This window comes from Culex quinquefasciatus, chromosome 3 (assembly GCF_015732765.1).
Source record: "Culex quinquefasciatus strain JHB chromosome 3, VPISU_Cqui_1.0_pri_paternal, whole genome shotgun sequence".
Taxonomy (NCBI): domain Eukaryota; kingdom Metazoa; phylum Arthropoda; class Insecta; order Diptera; family Culicidae; genus Culex; species Culex quinquefasciatus.
In genome coordinates, this window is record NC_051863.1 from 153,666,144 (window position 1) to 153,686,041 (window position 19,898).

General features: G+C 38.5%; 4 protein-coding genes across 7 annotated transcripts in view; 2 read left to right on the forward strand and 2 right to left on the reverse strand.

Moving 5' to 3' along the window:
* The first annotated feature begins 13 nt into the window (after window positions 1–13).
* LOC6048747 (PR domain zinc finger protein 5) lies at window positions 14–4,555 on the forward strand. Its single transcript, XM_038260427.1, has 6 exons — window positions 14–96; window positions 1,345–1,523; window positions 2,815–3,698; window positions 3,753–3,960; window positions 4,016–4,300; window positions 4,365–4,555. The coding sequence occupies exons 2-6, from the start codon at window positions 1,380–1,382 to the stop codon at window positions 4,488–4,490; spliced, it is 1,647 nt and encodes a 548-aa protein (XP_038116355.1). The 5' UTR covers window positions 14–96; window positions 1,345–1,379; the 3' UTR covers window positions 4,491–4,555.
* Window positions 4,556–6,518: 1,963 nt separating this feature from the next.
* Window positions 6,519–8,963, forward strand: LOC6048748 (zinc finger protein 62). The gene is made up of 6 exons (XM_038263754.1): window positions 6,519–6,756; window positions 6,869–7,755; window positions 7,810–8,017; window positions 8,077–8,388; window positions 8,449–8,694; window positions 8,855–8,963. The coding sequence occupies exons 1-5, from the start codon at window positions 6,601–6,603 to the stop codon at window positions 8,578–8,580; spliced, it is 1,695 nt and encodes a 564-aa protein (XP_038119682.1). The 5' UTR covers window positions 6,519–6,600; the 3' UTR covers window positions 8,581–8,694; window positions 8,855–8,963.
* Window positions 8,964–9,013: 50 nt separating this feature from the next.
* Window positions 9,014–11,076, reverse strand: LOC6048749 (oocyte zinc finger protein XlCOF6). The gene is made up of 3 exons (XM_001865590.2): window positions 10,968–11,076; window positions 9,611–10,908; window positions 9,014–9,553 (listed from the first exon to the last, which is right to left on the reverse strand). Exons 2-3 carry the CDS (start codon window positions 10,904–10,906, stop codon window positions 9,038–9,040), a joined length of 1,812 nt encoding a protein of 603 aa, XP_001865625.2. The 5' UTR covers window positions 10,907–10,908; window positions 10,968–11,076; the 3' UTR covers window positions 9,014–9,037.
* Window positions 11,077–13,932: 2,856 nt separating this feature from the next.
* Window positions 13,933–19,898, reverse strand: part of LOC6048750 — a 42,399-nt gene continuing 36,433 nt past the window's right edge. For 3 of the 4 annotated variants that reach the window (XM_038264831.1, XM_038264829.1, XM_038264828.1), the window contains exons 5-6: window positions 15,111–15,310; window positions 13,933–14,649 (exon numbers count right to left, since the gene is read on the reverse strand). In XM_038264831.1, coding sequence (XP_038120759.1) covers window positions 14,350–14,649; window positions 15,111–15,310 — 500 coding nt within the window. In that variant the 3' untranslated portion in view covers window positions 13,933–14,349. Of the gene's footprint in view, window positions 14,676–15,110; window positions 15,311–19,898 lie in introns of all 4 variants that reach the window. The other variant, XM_038264830.1, reaches the window with a different exon arrangement.

Here is a 19,898-nt window from a genome sequence, read left to right on the forward strand (position 1 = left end):
GTGAAGTTAGCCCCCACCAATATTTTTGTTTACCCACAAGTTTTTGAAAACGGGCGATGTAGTCATATCAAAACAGTTTAGCCATTCCAAGTTTAAATCAGTAACAACATTTCAAAAGGGCGAAACCTACGATCCTGCCGTTTCGAGAAAATCAACATTCAAACTTTTGCAATTCCGATCAATTCCTATTTTCACAAAAAAGCATGAAAACCATCATTTTTTTTCAAAACGTAATAGAAAATAGCAATAATTTCATCATAGAGAGCAATTTGAAATTAATTAAGGTGTTTTTGCTATTAAAAATTGAGAAAAACAAATTACGCCTTTTTGAAGAGCGTGCCTTCATTTTCGCCCCACCGTATTCGCCACCCACTCAACCAAAACAACGGTTTAGCCCGTCAGGTTACGCCACAAAGCAAAAGTAAACAACAGATTCGCCCTTTTGTTTTTTGTTCATTTTTCGGGTTTTTAAAGAAAAAAGTAGTGAAACAACTATTTTATCATTGTGAAACGTTACAGTCAGTGATAATACAGTGATATTTGCAACCACAGTGATAAAAATTGGTCTAGAAAGCCTTCATAAGGAGTCCGGTTCAGGCCAAGACTCGTTGAGCTAGGATACACCGTAAGTAGCAAGTTGGTTTGACGATGTGGTCTATATTGGAGTGTCGTTCCTTGGGTGTCCCCGCCGGAAGTGGGAGACATGGCACCTGACGACTAGGCCACCCCGCGACACCATCCTGCCTTCTCAATCTTTGCTTAGTTTCAATGGTTACGGAGGCGATGATTTTGTACGGCATTCCTCCTAAACCTCCCTACACTAACTTTTGTCCTGCAACTGCTCGACCCAGAATCCCCGGATGTCCCAAGAACCGGTAAATTATGGACCTTCATATCTAGATTGTGAATCCAGACCAGATCCGATACTACAATGATTGAAATTAAAAAGTTATGTATTTAGGATCATACAAATCTGTGTTTGTTGTGGAATTGTGGTCAGAGACATCAAAACATACATTTTGATCCATTTTGGGGATTGTCAGGTTTAAATTCACTAAATTATAACGAAAATTTAGTGTTTCTAAATATACGTCGGAACTTGCAGAAAACACTACATTCGCCCTCGTGATTGGATGAAAACACAAGGGCGGAAACTCAATTTGGTTTGTTTTGATTGATGTTGTTGATTAGCCCTTTTGTTTTTGCTTGTAAAACTACGTATTTTCGGAATTTTGTGATGATGGAGGGTGTTTTAGAATCAGTTTTGTTCGCTTTATATGATTCTGACAAAACTCAGTTTGTTTACATCTGAGGGTTTCGCCCTATTGAAAAGTTGTTACAGAAATTGCGAGAAGTTCAGTGATTTTTTGCAGAAGAAAATGCTGCGTAACTTTCCAAATGTTTGTCGGTTGTGCCTCCGGACGGAACCGGAGCAGGTGATGGTGCCGATTCTGGATACAGTGCCGGAATTTGGTGAACAGCTGAGCAACCTGTTGGACGACTTTTGTTCAGCCGCACCAGAGGTAGATTCATATTTTTTTTATTAATTATTTTGTAATATCGTAATCTAATTCACATTACTGACAAATTTTTGAAACGTAAAACGTGTTATGATCGAGGTTGTGATAATTAGGGACCTACATAGGGAAATGAAATGTTCTGGGAGAAATTTCAAACACCCAAAGTCATTCAAATTTATGGTTGAAAAACTTGTAGTTCTGGAGTTTTTTTTTTGAAAAGGTCCAATAAACCAAATTTTCAGTTTTTGCTTTTTGGGTGTTTTTAGAACCGCCTTGAGTCAGGGTTATTAAAAAACACCCAAAAAGCAAAAATTGAAAATTTGGTTTATTGATCCTTTAAAAAAAAAAACTCCAGAGTTTTTCTTTCGTGCTGGCACTTTTTTTATACCGAACAAGCACTAATTGTAATTGTAATTTTATTGAAACGATATCCTGTTAGTTTACACTGTATATCAGGGCAAGGAGGTAATCTGGATCTGAATTAAACTTTACTAACATAACAAAAACTACCAGATTATTATCAACAACAGTTTTACAATACTTATAAGTATATATATAATTGTTATAAGACTCGTTTTTTGCCAAAACTATTTTAAATTGATTCCAACCTTGTTCTTGCATGATCTTGTTGCTCGATTGGAACCCCGATTTGACAGTTCGATTGGAACCCTGAGAGTGACATTTCGCCTCTCCATATAGGCTCTCTAGTGATAATATAACTCAAATAATAAAAAATAGAAAAAAAAACTATTTTTTTAAACCGATAGGTATAAAATGAAAATAAGTGATCAGAAATGGTATAATCATTTAATCGTTGTACATAAAAATATCCAGGTTTTTAAGCGAAGATGGTGTTCGAATGGTTAACGCCCGAAATGTCAAAATCGCGCAGAAGCATCAACATTAGAAAAAAATGTGGCTGTCATGCCATGGCACACTTTTTCCGTAATGTTGGTACCACTGCGTGATTTTGACATTTCGGGCGTTCACCATTCGAACGCCATCTTCGCTTAAAAACCTCGATAGATAGGGCTTTAGGCTCATATTTGCTTATGTAAAACGTTTAAAAGTGCGGTGAGATAGCACAATAACGACGATTTCTTTTTATTATAAAGTATATTGACAATTTTACAATTTGTTGTTACAGTCCTTAACAAATTTTTCACGTCTCATCTTTTTCAAACTTACTAAAGCAGAGTCGAAAGACCTTGAGTGGCATAAATTTAATAAGAAATTATCAATAGTCTTTTACCTCTAAAATACTTATTTTTACATCAACTTTTAATTCTTGAAGGACATCGCCGCATCGCTCCCTTCGACTGTGTGCCAGCAGTGTCTCAAAGAATTTATCGCTGCCTATAAGTTGAAACAACGACAGGAGTTTTTGCTGAGCTTTCAGGTGGCATACGCTAGGTTCAAATTTGATGCAAACGTGGATTCACTGCGCCAGCTGTATGAGAATAATGTTGACTACATGAGCACGGTATTCTGTGAGTTGGGGATTATAAATGAGAACGAGATGCTCGACTGGGACGCTCTGAGCGAGCAGAAACCAGATTTGGAAGGAATTGGGCAGACGACACCGGCTAACAACAATGAGGTTAGTTTTGACATGGTAATCGACAAAGAAATACTGGTTGATGAAATAAAGATAGAATTCGTGGATATGGAAGTAAATGATTTCCAAACGGTTCAGCAAAATGAACCAAAAACCTACAAAGATCGTAAGTTAGAACATGTCGATAAAAATCAATCGCAAACCAGTGAGCAATCTAAGACAGTTGACACTCAGACTAAAGATCAGACCCTATCTTGTGGCAGCTGCGATTATTCGACATGCAGTGCGGAGGCTTTCGAGTACCATCTGCAAAACCACCCCGTGAGCACTCGAATCTGTGACATTGACGCCTGTGGCAAGCAATTCAAGCAGCGAAAATGTTTGCAGGCCCACAAGAAATCCGCTCACTCGCGATTCATGTGTGCAAATTGTTATGTAACGTTAAAAGACGAGCACTCTCTGAAAGTTCACGCGAAATGGCATGAAGGTGAGACTATTATACCGTGCTTTTACTGTCCGATGAGGTTTGAAGCAAAAGATGAGTACCGCCTCCACTTGGATACGATTCATGGAGCCAATGAATGTCACAGCTGTGATACGTGCGGATTGCAGTTTAAAGAGTGAGTATTTTAAAGATATGCGTTGAATTGGTTCTTATTCGAAATTTATTGCAGCGTGACCGCCTTGAGGAGTCACCTCAGAAGCCACGCTGACGTGAGAAATTTTAAATGTCCTGATTGTGACAAGACGTTCAAGTTCAGAAAGGACGTCGTGCGCCACAAGAAAGCTGTTCACGCAAATGAACGATTCACGTGCAAGTACTGTAGCAAATCTTATGTGCGCAATGATAAACTTCGGCAGCACATCGAGCGTTCCCATGATGTAAGTAGGTGGCTTATATGATGTTATCGTGTGTTAATGATGATTTTTGTTTCAGCTTCAAACGTACTTCCTGTGCGAAATTTGTGTTAAATCGTTCCCGACCAAAGAGCAACTGCAGGAGCACAAGGGCCATCACGCAGCTCCCAGGGCGCACCAATGTGCGACGTGTATGGTGACTTATCCGGGCAAGAAGGAGCTCAAAGCGCACCAGTGCATTACCTACCGAGACGATTACGTTTGCTGCGAGCGGGATTTCAAGTTTCACAGGCACTACAATCGGCACATGTTCCTGGCTCACGGGGAAAAGACGAACGTTCGCGTGAAACCGGATTCGATGATGGTAGGTTATAAGGAGCATTTTTATTATTTCAACAGAATAATTTTTTTCTCATTTTATTTTACAGAAATATAAATCTCGATGCAAAAAGTGTAAAGTGGTATTTGAGTCGATTAAGCTAAAAGCTATACACGAGAAGGTTTGCAAGAAGCAGGAAAAGGCACAGAAGCAGGTGGTAACGACATATTTTTGATTCATTTTTAAATATATTGCAACGTTGATTGACAAATTTACCAGAGAATAAAAGCTCGTCTATGAGTACTTGATTTATAATCAGATGACAATCAAAATAATAGGGAAAGTTTAAATCATTTATTTCAAATAGTTTTAGTAAGTATACGTGAAGGTATATCTAGGAGGTGTGTTTAAGAAGTTCAATTGGGTCCTAAAATGGAGCTTAGATTGCTGATGTTATTGTTTACAGCGATAAAGCTTATTTTTTTGAATACAATGACCCTTTGTAAGATCACAAAGAGTTTAAAATGGATTTTTAAATCAATTTTGAAAAAATAACCTCGTGGTCCTTCTTGACAGAAAAGCTCCTACTTGACAGCTCGTTCCAAGGGGACCATAGTTGATCCATCGAAAAAATGTTGTCTTGTCGAAAAAAAATTGCTTTAAAATGAAAAAAAGTGATCAGAAATGGTTTTTAATCGTGTTTTTTACCGTTGTACATAAAAATTTACATAGGGCTTTAGTACCCAATTTTTAAGTGATTTTGTAGCCATTTTCAGTGAGGAAGGCAAAGTAATTTCGCATAGGGATGTAGGGGAGTTTGGGGTAATATGGACAGTGGGGGTAATTTGGACACCCCTTTAAAAATCACGTTTTCTTCGGATATAAAGTGAAAATGGCAATTTAAGTGATAAGGCTAGTACTAGTAATGGCCTAGGAGTATGGACAAACCAAAAAAGTTGAAATAGGTTAAGTAGTTTTGGTATAATATGTAAAAGTTTCCAAAGGCCGGTTGGCACTGCCTTAAATTCTTATATTTGAAGGTTAGGAAATAAGGTTTTGCAGGAGTTATATGGCAAAAAAGTGGACATTTTTTGTTTAAGGGGGATGCTTAGACGATGCCTGAGATATGTACGTATAAAAATTGTGCATTTTATCCATTTTTATCATCAAAAATCGCAATTTATGATAGAATATGCTATGGGGGTAATTTGGACATGGCTTGTGGGGTAATTTGGACATACCTGAAAGTCTACCTGTCAGGCAACAAAAAAGTAACTTTCATGGTTGGATGAGTTGGGGAATTTAGATAAATTTAAAAGGATTTAATATGTCAAAACAATCAAAAATGAATGTGAGCAATGAGAACTTTCATAAAACCCCTATTTTTAAATTTAGATACATTTATTCCAATATTCGAAATGATGAAAATCTGCTTACTGTACATTTGGCGTTCAACAAGACTCTAATGTTGATTGCTTTTAATTAATTTCTTTGACATTTCTAATTTCTTTGCTGGTTTACAATAATATTTAAATTTGAAGGGCTACAGAATGTAAAATTAAAAAAATATAATATTTTCAGGCTAATAAGTTCTATATAAAGATTCATTTATATAAACATAAACGATACCTTAATCACTTAAAACAAGTATAGTGTGCCTGATCCAGAATCAATGTTTAAATCATTTCAGTATTAATGGTTAAATTATGTATACTACACTGAACTATTTGTTATCTTCCTATTGAATTATAGTTCTATCACAAAATCATTATTTCAACCTTTGATGAAATATTGTGAGCAACACTTCAAAATATAAAGCAATTACAAAACCAGGTTGAAGGATAAGAAACATGCTCAAAAAAACAAATGTTAAACTTATTCTTCAACATGTGTCCAAATTACCCCACAAAAGGTGTTCATATTACCCCACAAGGTATGTCCATATTACCCCACAAGGCATGTCCAAATTACCCCATAGGGTGTTCATATTACCCCACACAAAAATGGGGGTAATTTGACACCTTTTAATTTTGCGATAAAATGGGTTTTTCATCAAAATTTATCGAAATGAATGACATTTTTCCATCAAATATGGTCTCTATTATCCTCTGGTGGCATCCACATTCCTTTAAAATATCCATACAGCCCGTAACAGAGCAATTTCCTTAGGGTGTCCAAATTACCCCACACTCCCCTACGTGAAATTTCGCATAGGGATGTACGTGAAGTTAGCCCTTCCGTTTCATAAACAGCCAAAATTCAATCAAAACAAACGAAACGTCACAACAATAAAAGTTTCTACAACGGATTCGCCAGCGTCTTCTTTCAAATTCCATTTTTAAGCGATGGTCACCGCGCTGGAAAACTTTCCCGAAGTTTGCCGGCTGTGCCTGCGGCCGGGCCCGGAACCGGAGATGGCACCCATCGTGGGAACGGTTCCGGAGTTCGGTGAACAGCAGCTCAGCGAACTGCTGGACGAGTTCTGTTCGCCCGTTCCGGAGGTAAGTTTTCCCGCTATGGGAACCGCCTGGCGTTTGGCCATTGCTCTGCGAACCGTACTACTGAATTGATTTTGTGAGGCACCAAGATTCTGACGCTAGGAAATTCCAACAGGACATTAGCTCCGCCCTGCCCTCCTCCGTGTGTGAGCAGTGCGTGCAGGAATTTCTGTCCGCCTTCCGGATGAGGCGGAGGTTGGAGTTGCTGTTGCGCTTCCAGGTGGCTTACGTCCGCTTCAAGTTCGGCCAGACGGATTCGCTGCGTCAGCTGATGGATGATGGCATCGAGCAGCTGGACGTGGCGTTCCGTGAGGCGGGAACTTTGCAAGATGGGGAATTGCTCAGCTGGGAAGCGCTTGTTACGGATAACTCCAAGTACGAGACCGTTGAGATGATTGCGGAACCGATGCCGCTGTTTGAGATTGAGATGCTGGATGGGACGGAAGCCATTGAGGGGAAGGAGGATGTAATGGATGCTGAGCATATTGAGTTTCTGGAGATGGAGATAATGGACGGGGTTGATAGCGAGGTGGATGAGGTGATGGTGAGCGTCAAGCCTAAGATTCGTAAGAAGACGATTAAGAAGGCGAAAAAGGTAGCTGTTCCGACGAGGGTGAAGCTGGATGAGCCTCTGCAATGTATCGATTGCAACTTTTCGTCGTTTTACGAAGATTCCTTCGAAGCTCACATGCAGAACCACCAGGCAGATGACTTGGTGTGCAGGATCAACTATTGCCATCAGGAGTTTGACTGCAAGGAAGCGCTGATAGCGCACAAGAAGGACGTTCACCTTTGTTGTGTTTGCGACATTTGTGGGTTCACGTTGAAGAACAAATACTCGCTGGATGTTCACGTTCGACGGCACAAGGGCGAAACGCGCTTCCCGTGCGAGTATTGCTCCTCGAGCTTCCACACGAAGCAGGAGTACAAGCTCCATCTCAGTCTGGTGCACGTCGCAACTGAGGCGGTTAGCTGTGAGATTTGCAAGCTGGAGTTCAAGAAGTAAGGAGTAGGTATTATTGGAATCGAATTGTCTCTGAATTTTGTACTTTTCAGTATGCAATTCTTGCGAAGACATCTCAAAAGTCATTCCGACGAGCGAAACTACAAGTGCTCGGAATGCGGCAAAACGTTCAAAACAATAATGCACGTTCATCGGCACAAGGAAACGGTTCACCTTAAAGTACGCTTTCAATGTGAGCACTGTGAGATGTCTTACGGAAGGAAGGACAAGCTCCGGATGCACGTGGAACGCGTGCACAATGTAAGTCAGTCAACGTTGTCCAAATCCAACCCAACTTACGCTGCCTTCCCCCCCCGTAGATCCAAATGTACTTTATCTGCGAAATCTGTCTCAAGTCATTCCCGACGGCCGAACAGCTGCAAGAACACGCAGATCACCACGCCAATCCGAAGCCGCTGGAGTGCGGTGTTTGTCTGGTGATTTACCTCAGCCAGGAGGAGCTGGACGGGCATCTGTGCATCTCGTACCGGGACGATTACCTGTGCTGTGGGCGGGACCACAAGTTCCATACGTTTTACAACAAGCACATGTTTCTGGCGCACGGTCAGAAGACGAACGCGCGCGTCAAGCCGGCTTCGGACAAGCTGATTGCGAACATGCGCGCGGAACGGGTGAGTTTCAATGGCGTTTGATGTCAATGAAAGATTGTCTTTTACTGTGAATCGTTTCAGAAATACATCGAACGATGTGCCGAATGCGGAAAGGTGTTTCCAACGAGAAAGCTTAAACTTGCACACCGAGACGTGTGTGAGAGCTTCAACGAAACGCAACGTTCAGTTTACTCGATAAAGGTAGTCGAGTGAAGAGTTAGGGGAACTATACCCTTTCTCAGCCTATTTCTATTATCGGCCATTTTGATCATGAATTACAGTTTTCATTAAGTGTTTTTGACTGTTCCAAAGTAATAAACAGCTCAAATCTGGAGTTTTTTTTTAAAAGGACCAATAAACCAAATTTTCAGTTTTTGCTTTTTGGGTGTTTTTCAATACCCCTGACTCAAGGCGGTTCTAAAAACACCCAAAAAGCAAAAACTGGAAATTTGGTTTATTGGACCTTTTCAAAAAAAAAACTCCAGAAATAAAAGTGAGCAAGCAACTCTCCATTGTTGATACATCTGAAAATGTTGATTTAATAGCGGAAAAAAATGAGTACATTTCCCCTACGTATATTCTCGATACGATAGCCTTAAGTTCAAACGCAAATAGAAATTTGTCATCAACTAAATAAAACCACTTATTTCGCTAACTTGGTCCAAATTTTTCAACTCTCATCCTCATCCACATACTCCACTTCGTCAATCATCATTTCGTCGTCATCGCCCTCCTCCAAACGCTCCTCCTCTCCCATCTCCGACGTCCCCGCGCGAACCGCTTCCGCTTCCTTCGCCGCCCTCCTCCGACACTCGACCACGTGCTTTCTCCGCTCGGCCACGCCTTCAAAGCCCTGCCGGCACCGTCGACATCGCGCCAATTTTCTCTCGCTACGCAGCCTGGCGTCATCCGATGGCCGCACGCGGACATTCGTCCGTTGGCCGTGCTCCTGCAGCATGTGTCGGTTGTAGGGGCCGTGGTACTTGAAGTCACGCTCACAGCACACGTAATCCTCCCGATAGCTGATGCAGAGATGTCGATCGAAGGTGCGCTGGTCCTGGTGCACGATCAGACAGCGCGCGCACTCGAGCGGCTTCGGGTTCGCGTGGTGGCCACGGTGCTCTTCCAGGGCGGACGGGGTGGTGAAGGTGCGCAGGCAGATGTCGCACGTGAAGTGGGTTTTGATCTGGAAGGAGGGTTTGTTAGTTTTGGGGAAGTGTTCAATTAAGTTGATCAATCTTACGCTGTGAGCTCGCTCCAGATGCATTCGTAGTTTGTCCTTCCGTCCGTACGACATCTCGCAATGGTCACAGTGGAATCGAACCTCCTGGTGGACCGTCACGACGTGCCGTCGAAGGTGTTGCTTGGTTTTAAACGAAAACTCGCAAGCCAAGCACGAAAATTTGCGTTCTTGGTGCGATTCCAGATGCTGGTTAAGAAGTTTCTTGCTTTTGAAGCTGGAACCACACTCGGAACAGCGGAAGAGCTCACCAATCGTGTGGATCGACTTGACGTGATTCTTCAGCTCAGTGTTGGTGAAGAACGACGATGAGCAATATTCACAGCTGAAGCTGGGAACTCCTGTGTGACGAGCAAGATGAATTTCCAGCGAATGTTTGTGGCGTAACGCCGTCCCGCAGATGTCGCAAACGTGCAGATTATGAATGTCTTTCCGGAGATGCCGCTGGAGTTCCTCGTTGTTGGGAAATACCCTCAAACAGGACGAGTTGGGGCATCGAACCCCTTCCAGATGGTCGTTCCGCTCGTGCAACCTACAATGTGCTTCAAATGTCCGCTTCAACACCGTTTTATATCTGCACTTTGTACAATGGAAGACTTCCTTTTTAATCGGTTCTTGAGCCGATTCCAGTTCCTCAACAAACTCCTGATCCGACTCATTATCGGGAACTTCTTCAACCCCAACCTCAGACCCTTCCACCGGAAGCAGTTGAACCGATTCCGCTTCAATGATGTTCTCCAACCCTCCCCCAACCTCCCCCACATCATCCAACAGTCGCTCAACCAGCAACGACTCCTTAACGTCCAGCATCTCCACCATCACCGTGGTCGATTCGCACTCATCCTCCACCTTCGCCGCCACCCCCATCGGCATCGAAGCGATCTTGTACTGCGAGTACTCCTCAATCATATCCTCGACCACCAGCTCGTCCTTATTGCACAAATCCAAATCCTTCAGCAATATAGGAAAGTACTCGTCCGCAAACAGCTCCCGCAGCGGTCGCTCATCACCCAGCTTCACCTGCACAAACGCCACCAAGAACCGATGCACGTACCCAACCTTCTGGCGGTACTTGCAGAAGAAATCAAACACCTCCAGACACATCGAGCAAACCTCGGAAGGTAGGTAGCGCTCCACCTCCGGAGGAATGACCATCGCGGTAAGATCGCCAAGCAGCTCGGACAGGGTGCGACCGTAGGCGGGTCGGTCGGAATTTAGCGGCACTAGCTCGTCCGGATGTTTGGACTGCAGACACAGGCGGCACACCTCCGGGAAGGTGGACAGGTTGAAGGCGGCCATGCCTAAGGTTGGTGAATTTTGCTTAACTTTGTATTTAACACTATCATCAAAATAGACTTACCGATAACAAATTTAACAAAACAATTTAAAAATCTATGAATTCCACCTAAAACGTCCACAATAACTGCGTGACCAAAATCAGACTGATTTCAGGATAAAATTTGTCAACAAAAACATTTGTGCGCTGGGTTAGCCCTCTCGAGGAATCGATGCCGTTAGGACGACTCTTGACATTTCGCTGTTTAAATCGCGTGTCAACCTAATCAACCCGGTTAAAATATAGTGCGACAATGGATCAATGGAAATCGAACCGAAGTCGGTCTGGTTGACGGCGAGTTGTTGAGCACATATTTGGATCTTTCCAGTACACTTTGGAAAAAAATCGTCAAAAATCTTGGTAAAAATCCGTTTTTTGTCATTTAATAACATCTAGAGTAAATTTTCAAAACAATCAATGAGTCATGTGATTCCTCTGCAGATAGGATCTTTTAAAATCGAGTCTTGAAAATTTATTTTTTTTGAAAATATAATTTTCGAAAAGATCGGAAAATTTCACGAATGCTTCAAAATTTAACATTCAAAATCGGACCATTAGTTGCTGAGATATCGACATTAGAAAATGGCGGGTTACCGCACGAGTTTCGCCGCCATCTTGGAACTGAAACTCTAGTGCCGCACCAGATACACTCAAACCCCGATGGTTTGACACCAACTGTTGTCAAACAAACGGGGTCACTTTTTAGTTTGACACCCCTTTTACACGGAGTTCACACACACTACTAAACGTATGTTTTGATAGTGTGCGTGAGCGCCGTGTAAAAAGTGACAGTTCGTCACTTTTTAGTTTGACTTTGACCAACCAACGGGGTACAAACTAAAAAAGTGTCAAACGAAAAAGTGACCAACCACCGGGGGTTGAGTGTATTTTTTCAGTTCCATGCGAGTTCCACGCGCACTGACAAATGACGTTCGATTGAACCAAAACTGGCACCGACGAGTGCGGCACGCAGTGCCGCATCGGCTCTTCAAACGAACGTATCATTAGAAAACATCAATTTTCCTGTTTTTAAACCTTTGCATGGCAATATCTCAGCAACAAACTTCAAGAAAGCCAAATATAGAGAATTTTCTCGCTTATCAAAAGTCAAAAATAAAAAAAATCAAATTATTCGCTCTACAGCATTGCCTTGGCGTTCTCGATTTCGAGATTCCTACTCGAAACTAGGTGTCGAAGGTTGACCAATATTTTGATTTAAAAAAATCAGTATTGATTCAAAAATTCATAACTCGTTTTTTTGCACAGCCTGGAAATTTCTGAAAAGTTGGCATTTGATGTCGCCTAAAAAGATATAAAAAAATTGTTTTTTTGCTAGTCAAGTTTTAGTGACAAAAAGTTAAATAAAAAATCACCAATTTTGTTTTGCCGTGCATCATTTTATCAGTGTAGTCTTTATTATAGGTATGAATATGAATGAATATGCCGAAGACACCAAATCGATCAAAAAGATTTTAGAATTTTCATTCATTATTTTTGTATGGACAGTTGCAAACTAATGATGCAAAATGGCTTCTTTGGGCATACCGAAAGTAGAGATCCTAAATAGGGAGACTGGACGAAGTGAATTTGACGTACCCAAACAGACGCGAGTTTGACGTATCCAAACGAGCAATTGCCTTTACGCCCAGCAAAACTTATCAGTGTTGCCAAGCTCAAAACATACGTTGCCAGATCGATTTAGCAAGCTTAGACCAGTCTCCCTATTTAGGGTCTCTAACCGAAAGCACCACAAAAGATTCTGCCGGATTGAAAAATAAATAAAAATAAAAAAAGACCTATTTCATAGAGAATTGCTCAGATCGCTTTTGTAAAATACTTTAATTTCCACGAAATACCATTTAAAAAAAACTTATACTTTTATTAAATTTTTCACAAAATAGCGTATTTTTTCAAACATTCTCAATGAAAATTAATGAAAAATAGAGTATTTTATAAATTAGTAAGATTGTCTAAAGTTTGAGTATCTCCCAAAAAAATCTATAAATTACAAGCCTTACCCGGCAAACTTCGTTCTGCATTTTTTTTCGTTTATTGACGTCTTTAGCTCTTTTGCTTATTCAGCCACCTGTGATCAAAATTTGATAATACGTAACGTTTCCCATACAATCAGCAGATTTTCCGGAATCGGTTCCAGAGTGGCCAAAGTTGTAACTTTTTGGCGTAAAAACCTTCCTTGTGATTACACGAACCTAACGCAACAAAGAGCACCTCGATCCGACGCTCCGTATTGAACTGATTCGCGTTCGAATAAAACCATCATTTTTTTTATACATATAAGAAGATTGAAAATCAGCGATGGAATAATCATCATCAGAAGAAAATCATTGGACGTTCATCAAGAGAAAAAAATCCGAAGGGAGCATGGCTCTCCTCTCTCGCGCACGAAATGTGGCGTTACAAAGATTCATTATATTTATTGATAAAAATAAGCATTACCGTTGCAAATAAAAATGTCAGCTATTCAAGTTTTATTTTGAGGACCCAATTGAACTATTTTTATCCAGGTTTTTAAGCGAAGATGGCGTTCAAATGATGAACGTTTTTTTTCTAATGTTGGTGCTACTGCGTGATTTTGACATTTCGGACGTTCAACGTTTGAACGCCATCTTCGCTTAAAAACCTGGATAGGGCGACTGGATATGGAATTGGGTCCTAAAATTAGGCTTAAATTTGTGATATTATTTTTCACAACGATAAAGCTTATTTTTCTGAGTACAATGATGTACGACCACAAAGGATTTATTATGGATTTTTAAATCATTTTTTTGAAAATAAATTTCGCGGCCCTGGTTGACAGCTCATTCCAAGGGGACCATAGTTGATCCATCGAAAAAATGTTTTCTTGTTATTTATTTGTTTGCTTTAAAATGACAAAAGTGAGTTTTAATTGTGTTTTTTTACCGTTGTACATAAAAAATTACATAGGACTTTAGGACATTATTTCGGATTCAGAGAAAAATCATAAATATCGTTTTAATTTGTTATTTATTCTTCCACACAATAATAGTTTTTCATTCACTACAATTCATTACGATTTTCGCACATGGATCGAATTAAATACTCAAAAAAAGGCATCACGTTACAAATAAATATTAGTTCAATAAATAAATAAATAAACAGTCTAACTCAAAACTAACAAAACGATGATTCTTCTCCATACTACCTAAGGACTAACGATGACAACGCTGAACAATAGGGGAAAAAAGAGTACGGCTTTTCGTGAGATATTGAGAAGGTTAGTGTAACACTGGCTTTTGCGTTAGATTTATACAAAATGAGACGGATGATGATGATGAGAATGGGATGATGAAGATGAAATAAGAACTCGATAGGGGGAGACCTCCGTAACCCTAACCTAACCTAACCTTCCTAAAGAAAAAAAGTGTTAGGCATATGGCCGCTGCTGGTTGTACGCCATGCTGTGCGGATCGTACGGATAGTGGCTCGGATTGTTGGCCTGAGGTTGCTGGACATAGTGCTGCTGGCCCCGATAGTGATGGCCGGAGTCGTCCTCGCTGCGCTCCTGGGCGTAGTAACCGTAGCTGGGCTCGGACGCCGCCGCCACCGGGCCGTCATCGTGGACATTGTGCAGGGATCGCTTCCAGTAGCCGCCGTTCCATTCGTCGCCGCCGCCGTGTCCCTCGTCGTAGTGGTGCTGGTGCTGGGCGTGCTCGTAGTAGATTACCTGTAAGTGTAGTCCAGGTGGACCTCCTATTAGTGCGGGGGTTGGCACGTGGTTCACGGTGGGAGGTGGGGTGGGGGGAGTGACAGTTGGAAGGGACGGGTAGGACAGGTCGTGGCCTGATTCTTCCACTTGATCGAGGTTGTCGAGTCGGAACAGAAACAGTTTTTTAAATTTTGTTAACTAAAGTACACAGAAAAATCCATTCCCGAAATCGGGAATTTTGTTCATGAATTTAAGAACCACGAAGCATTTGTACGATAAAAGTGAATATAAGACTTCGTGGTTCTCAAATTCGTAAACACAATTCACGATTTCAGGATTTTACTTTTTTCCGTGTCCTAGTCGTCTAGTCTCCAAGTCGTCAAGTCGAATCCGAAAAAAGTATCTTTCGATCAAGTAAAGGTACTGCAAACCCCCTCCGAGTCAGAGTGGAAGAACCAGGGCCGTTTCCGGTGCGGTACTTTTTGCGGGTGCGGCTGCTTCTTGATGTCGATCCAGAACCGGGCGATGTTGATCAGCAGACCGATGGCGGCGATCGCGAAGAACTTGAGCTGCAGGTGGAACGACAGGATCTTGAGCAGCAGCTCGATCTTGCCCTTGAGGGCCGCTCCGAGGATGAACAGCTTCATGTACGTCTTCTTCTTCTTACCCTTGCGCTTGCCTGTTTTTTTGTTTATGTTTATATTTGGGAAAAACGAGGACAAATTTGCACCGAAAATTTATTCGGAAAAGGGGAAGAAATAATCAAAAAATCGGTTATTATTGTTACTCAAAAAATGTGTTGGATGTTAGCCACGGACAAACACTATTTTTTTTTTCGTTGGACGTTGTATTTTTTTTTTAGTAAATTACTACGACGGATCTTTGGGAGGAGTTAGCGGTTAATAGAAGCGGCAAATCTAAGCGGTTAGAAACACTCACTACTCGAGGGGTTAACTAGTTTTCACACACACTTACTACGAATGGATTGTGAAGCTTACAAGAATGATCTAAAAATTGTTACTAAAATGCTTTTGATGGAAAATGGGATATGAGAAGGATGATCTACTTTGAATGTGTTGGATGAGTGTTGGTACGAAGTATGATGTTATGTTCTATTTTTGTCGAATTATTTGATTATTTTTGATGAGATACAGCATGCATGTCGGATGATCGATGTCCTAACAGTTTATTGTTGAATGGTTGAAATCATGCAAATTGAAAAATGTTTGAATGAATTCTCCATGAGACAAATGATAAAAACACACACACACACTGGTTGAAACATGCATTATTTATGCAAAGAACAAAGCTGGTAAAAGCAAGCGAAAAGCTTGAAGGTGACCACTTTTTGATTTGTAAAAAAGGCATGCCTTATACTTAGATTACTGTATAAAATTAGCAATTATGGTTTGCAATGAAACATAAAATAAATTCAAAAATAGTGCCAACTGGGGTGAATCGAGATATGTTTTTGAGTAAAATATGACCCAATATGCTGCCTAATTGAGTTTTTGTTTAGAATCTTTCATCTAATATATCTCGTTAAAATTTGAAAGCTTTCACTTAGAATATATGTTTTAAGTATAAACATTTAAAAAGAAATTAACAAAATATCTTTTTTTTTCGAAAATACTAAAATTTTTATAATTCTCAATATCAAACGACGATGCGAAATTGTTATGCATTTTCACTTTATAAGAGTTTTTTTTTGTAAAATTCTCAATTTTTCACAAACGGGTTTCAAACGGTTTGAAATTTCGTATGAATTTTCGCTTTTTTAGAGTTTTTTTAATTAAATTTTCACAAAATACCGTTTTTTTAAAGTACTCAAATTTGATACCCCAATGCGAAATTTTACATGCATTTTCGCTGTTTCAGAGTTTTATGAAATAAATACTAAAATTTTCACACTTTTTTTTAAATTGCTCAAATTTTTATTCTTGAATATCGAACGGTTTCTTGGGTATCGAACGGTTTGAAATTTCACGTGCTTTTTGGCTGTTTTAGACTTTTTGAATTAAACAATTAAATTTTCACAAAATACCGTTCTATACCTCTAAGCGAAATTTTGTTTGCATTTTCACTGTGATACATGTTTTGGAATAAAATACTCACATTTTCACAAAATACCATATTTTTTTAAAATACTCAAATTTTCATAATTAGCAAAATGGGTATTAACCGAAGTGAATATTTTGTATGCATTTTAACTTTTTTTTTTAGTTTTTTAAACAGTAAATTTTGTCACAAAATAACTTTTGTATGTTTTTAAAATTTCATCACTTGCAGTAAAGGTACAGGGTTGTTACGGACGGCGCGGATATGCTGACTAATTTTACTCAGGCGCGGATTTCGCGCGGATGGCAATTTGGATAAATAAATAGATAAAAAGATAGAATTACTTTCAAGTTATTATGAAAAATATTATCAAAAATTACGAGAGTTTTTTTTCCATTGAGTGCAATTTCTTATTTAAAGATTTTTTTCTGAAAATGTTTGTTCGTTAATTCTTAATACGAACCGTCGAAAAATTAAGATAAAGATAATGTAGAGATTATTTTTTAAATGTATGGTTGAGAATTTCTTAAATAAAATTATTACTACACTCAGCTCATTTCCTAATATATCCGGCTCTGAATATGTAATTTCTGTTGAGTTTTGAGTAATGTATTTTTTAACCTTATTTATTTTTAATTTTATAGTTGATATATTCAATTTGCCTTTGAATTCTAGATTTCTACCCGTAGAAATATTTTATAAATTTAATCATTCTTGGCCAAAATAAAAAGATCAGAAAATTCTAAAATTAATGCTCCATCATTCAAAACTCAAGTTTCAAAAATTCGAAACATTTTTTATATTTTAAAAGTTTTTTTTAATCAAAATTTAAAAAACCCAGATTAAAAAATTTTCGAATTTAAAAAAATTGAGATTTCTAAATTCAGAATTTTAAAAATCGGAAATTCAAAACCTCAAAAAACTAAAAAATCAAAAATTTAAAGAAAAATTTAAAATAAAAAAAAAACAAAATTTAAAAAGTCAAAACTTGAAAACTAAAAATATTAAATTTAAAACAATTTTGAAAACAAAAAACAACGGAAATCTCGAAAATCTCAAATCAAATTTAAATTCTTAGATTCTTAAATTCCTAAATTCCTTAATTCTTACTTAAATTCCTAAATTCTTAAATTCTTAAATTTTTAGAAAAAAATATTTCAAATATTGGAAATGCATTTTTTTCGGAATTTGGAATACAATCTGTATTAAAATTCATAGATTTTGAATTTTTAGAATTTCGAAATCCAAAATTTAATAATATTAAAATTTAAGATTTTGTTTTTTTTGAGCTTATATTTTTGAAGTTTAATTTCATTTATTAGATTTTTAAAATTTGTTTATGTTGGTATATAATTTTCTATTTTGTTTATATTGGTCAAAATTATTGTTAAGTCCCTCTGATTTGCAAAAAGATTTTTTTTTGTTTTCATTCCTTCAAACATAAAACGAGTTTCATTTTTATTAAATACTTTCTGTATTAGTTTTTATTTGGAAATAACATTTCTTGAATGTTGGTCGCAATGTTTTTTATATAGCGTGGATTTCGCGACGATTTGTGTTTCGCTCGGCGCGGATTTGGCGCGGATTTTTTTTCGACTTTCCCGTAACAACCCTGAAGGTATCAAACGATTTGAAATGTCGTTAATTTGTGAAAATTCGAGTATTTAATTTCTAAAACTCTAAAACAGCAAAAAATGAGTATTTAAAAAATCGGCATTTTGTGAAAATTTTACTATTTCATACCAAAACTCTAAAACATGAATCATACAAAATTTCGCTTTGTTTGATACTTATATAGCAAATCATGAAAATTTTAGTATTTGTGAAAAAGTAGGCTTTTTTGTAAAAATTAAAATAACAAAAATTAGTGAAAATACGTTTTTTTGTAAAAATATGCAAAAAACTCCAATGAAATTTAAAAAAAAAAAACATACAAAACTTCGCTTCGTTTGTTAACTTATTTGAAAATTATTAAAACTTGAGCTTTTTTTCGAAAAGATATGGAATTTTGGGAGAATTTCTTGTCAAAAAAAGCTTTAATAAAAAAAGCATGCACAATTTCGCTTTGTTCAATAACCATATGCAAATTAATATTAATTTTTTAATTTTTTTTGCTGATAAGTTTTAGTTGGTTGGTTGGTTGAATATGTAACTTAAACTTTTCGAAATTTAAAATATGAGTATCAAATGGGCAGACATTTTGAATGTTTTGTTGCACACACATTCAAAATCATTTAGATTTCTTTAAAAACGAACTTACTCGTCATAAGTTAGTAGATGAGACTACTGCCAGAATTTAGCGAATTTAACTCAAAATTCATTGAAAATTGAGTGAAATTCAGCCAGATTTGAGTGGAATTTACCCAAATCCGACAAATGGCTCATTTAGACATTTCTGAGTATGTTCGGTTTTGACGAAAACTGAGTGATTTGAAATGAGGGTGTAATTAATATTGTGGATTTAGCTCGTTGCTGGATTTTCTGGCATCTTCTCACGGTCATTGGAAACGGTCGTGGATAGACCTAGGGGTTCCCAGTTGGAGTGAAAAAATTCAATTTATAGAAAAATTATGGATTAAAATTTCGCTTTTTTATCACTTCTCCGACATCAGGAATAATTGTTTGAACATGCTCGGATTTTTTTTTATTCAGTGACCAAGTCCAGCTAGGAACTGATCTTACAATAGAGTTTTTCTAAATATAATCGTTATATTGTAAGATCAGTTCCTAGCTGGACTTGGTCACTGGAAACGACCGGCGGCTCAACGACCGACGAAATAGGCGGCGGGCCAGATGCGGGCATAAAAATGTCAAAATCTCTTCCCCCCTTACTTCGTCTCACCATCCAGCTGCAGCTTTGTTGACAAACAAATGGAGCACGCGGTCGCATGATGGCGGCATCGAGCCAGAATAAGGGGTGATCATGTGATTAAAAATGAAAGTTTTTTCAAGAAAAATAATATTTTTCCGACCGAATAAAAAAAATTCAGAGCATGTTCAAACAATTATTGCTGATGTCGGAGAAGTGATAAAAAAACGAAATTTTAATCCATAATTTTTCTATAAATTGAATTTTTTCACTCCAACTGGGAACCCCTAGGTCTATCCACGACCGTTTCCAATGACCGTGAGAAGATGCCAGAAAATCCAGCTACGAGCTAAATCCACAATACTTGTTAACATTTTTTAAATAGAGTCAAGCGAGACAA

What these genes read in the sequence shown, in the direction of transcription:
- LOC6048748 (XM_038263754.1), top strand. Translation starts at nt 6,601, where the DNA reads ATGGTCACCGCGCTGGAAAACTTTCCCGAAGTTTGCCGGCTGTGCCTG. An exon ending in TCTGTTCGCCCGTTCCGGAG is followed by an intron (nt 6,757 to 6,868) that starts GTAAGTTTTCCC and finishes AAATTCCAACAG; the next exon opens with GACATTAGCTCCGCCCTGCC. An exon ending in ACGTGGAACGCGTGCACAAT is followed by an intron (nt 8,018 to 8,076) that starts GTAAGTCAGTCA and finishes CCCCCCCCGTAG; the next exon opens with ATCCAAATGTACTTTATCTG.
- LOC6048749 (XM_001865590.2), bottom strand. Translation starts at nt 10,906, where the DNA reads ATGGCCGCCTTCAACCTGTCCACCTTCCCGGAGGTGTGCCGCCTGTGT. An exon ending in ATCTGGAGCGAGCTCACAGC is followed by an intron (nt 9,554 to 9,610) that starts GTAAGATTGATC and finishes CCCTCCTTCCAG; the next exon opens with ATCAAAACCCACTTCACGTG.
- LOC6048747 (XM_038260427.1), top strand. Translation starts at nt 1,380, where the DNA reads ATGCTGCGTAACTTTCCAAATGTTTGTCGGTTGTGCCTCCGGACGGAA. An exon ending in TTTGTTCAGCCGCACCAGAG is followed by an intron (nt 1,524 to 2,814) that starts GTAGATTCATAT and finishes TAATTCTTGAAG; the next exon opens with GACATCGCCGCATCGCTCCC. An exon ending in TGAAACCGGATTCGATGATG is followed by an intron (nt 4,301 to 4,364) that starts GTAGGTTATAAG and finishes TTTATTTTACAG; the next exon opens with AAATATAAATCTCGATGCAA.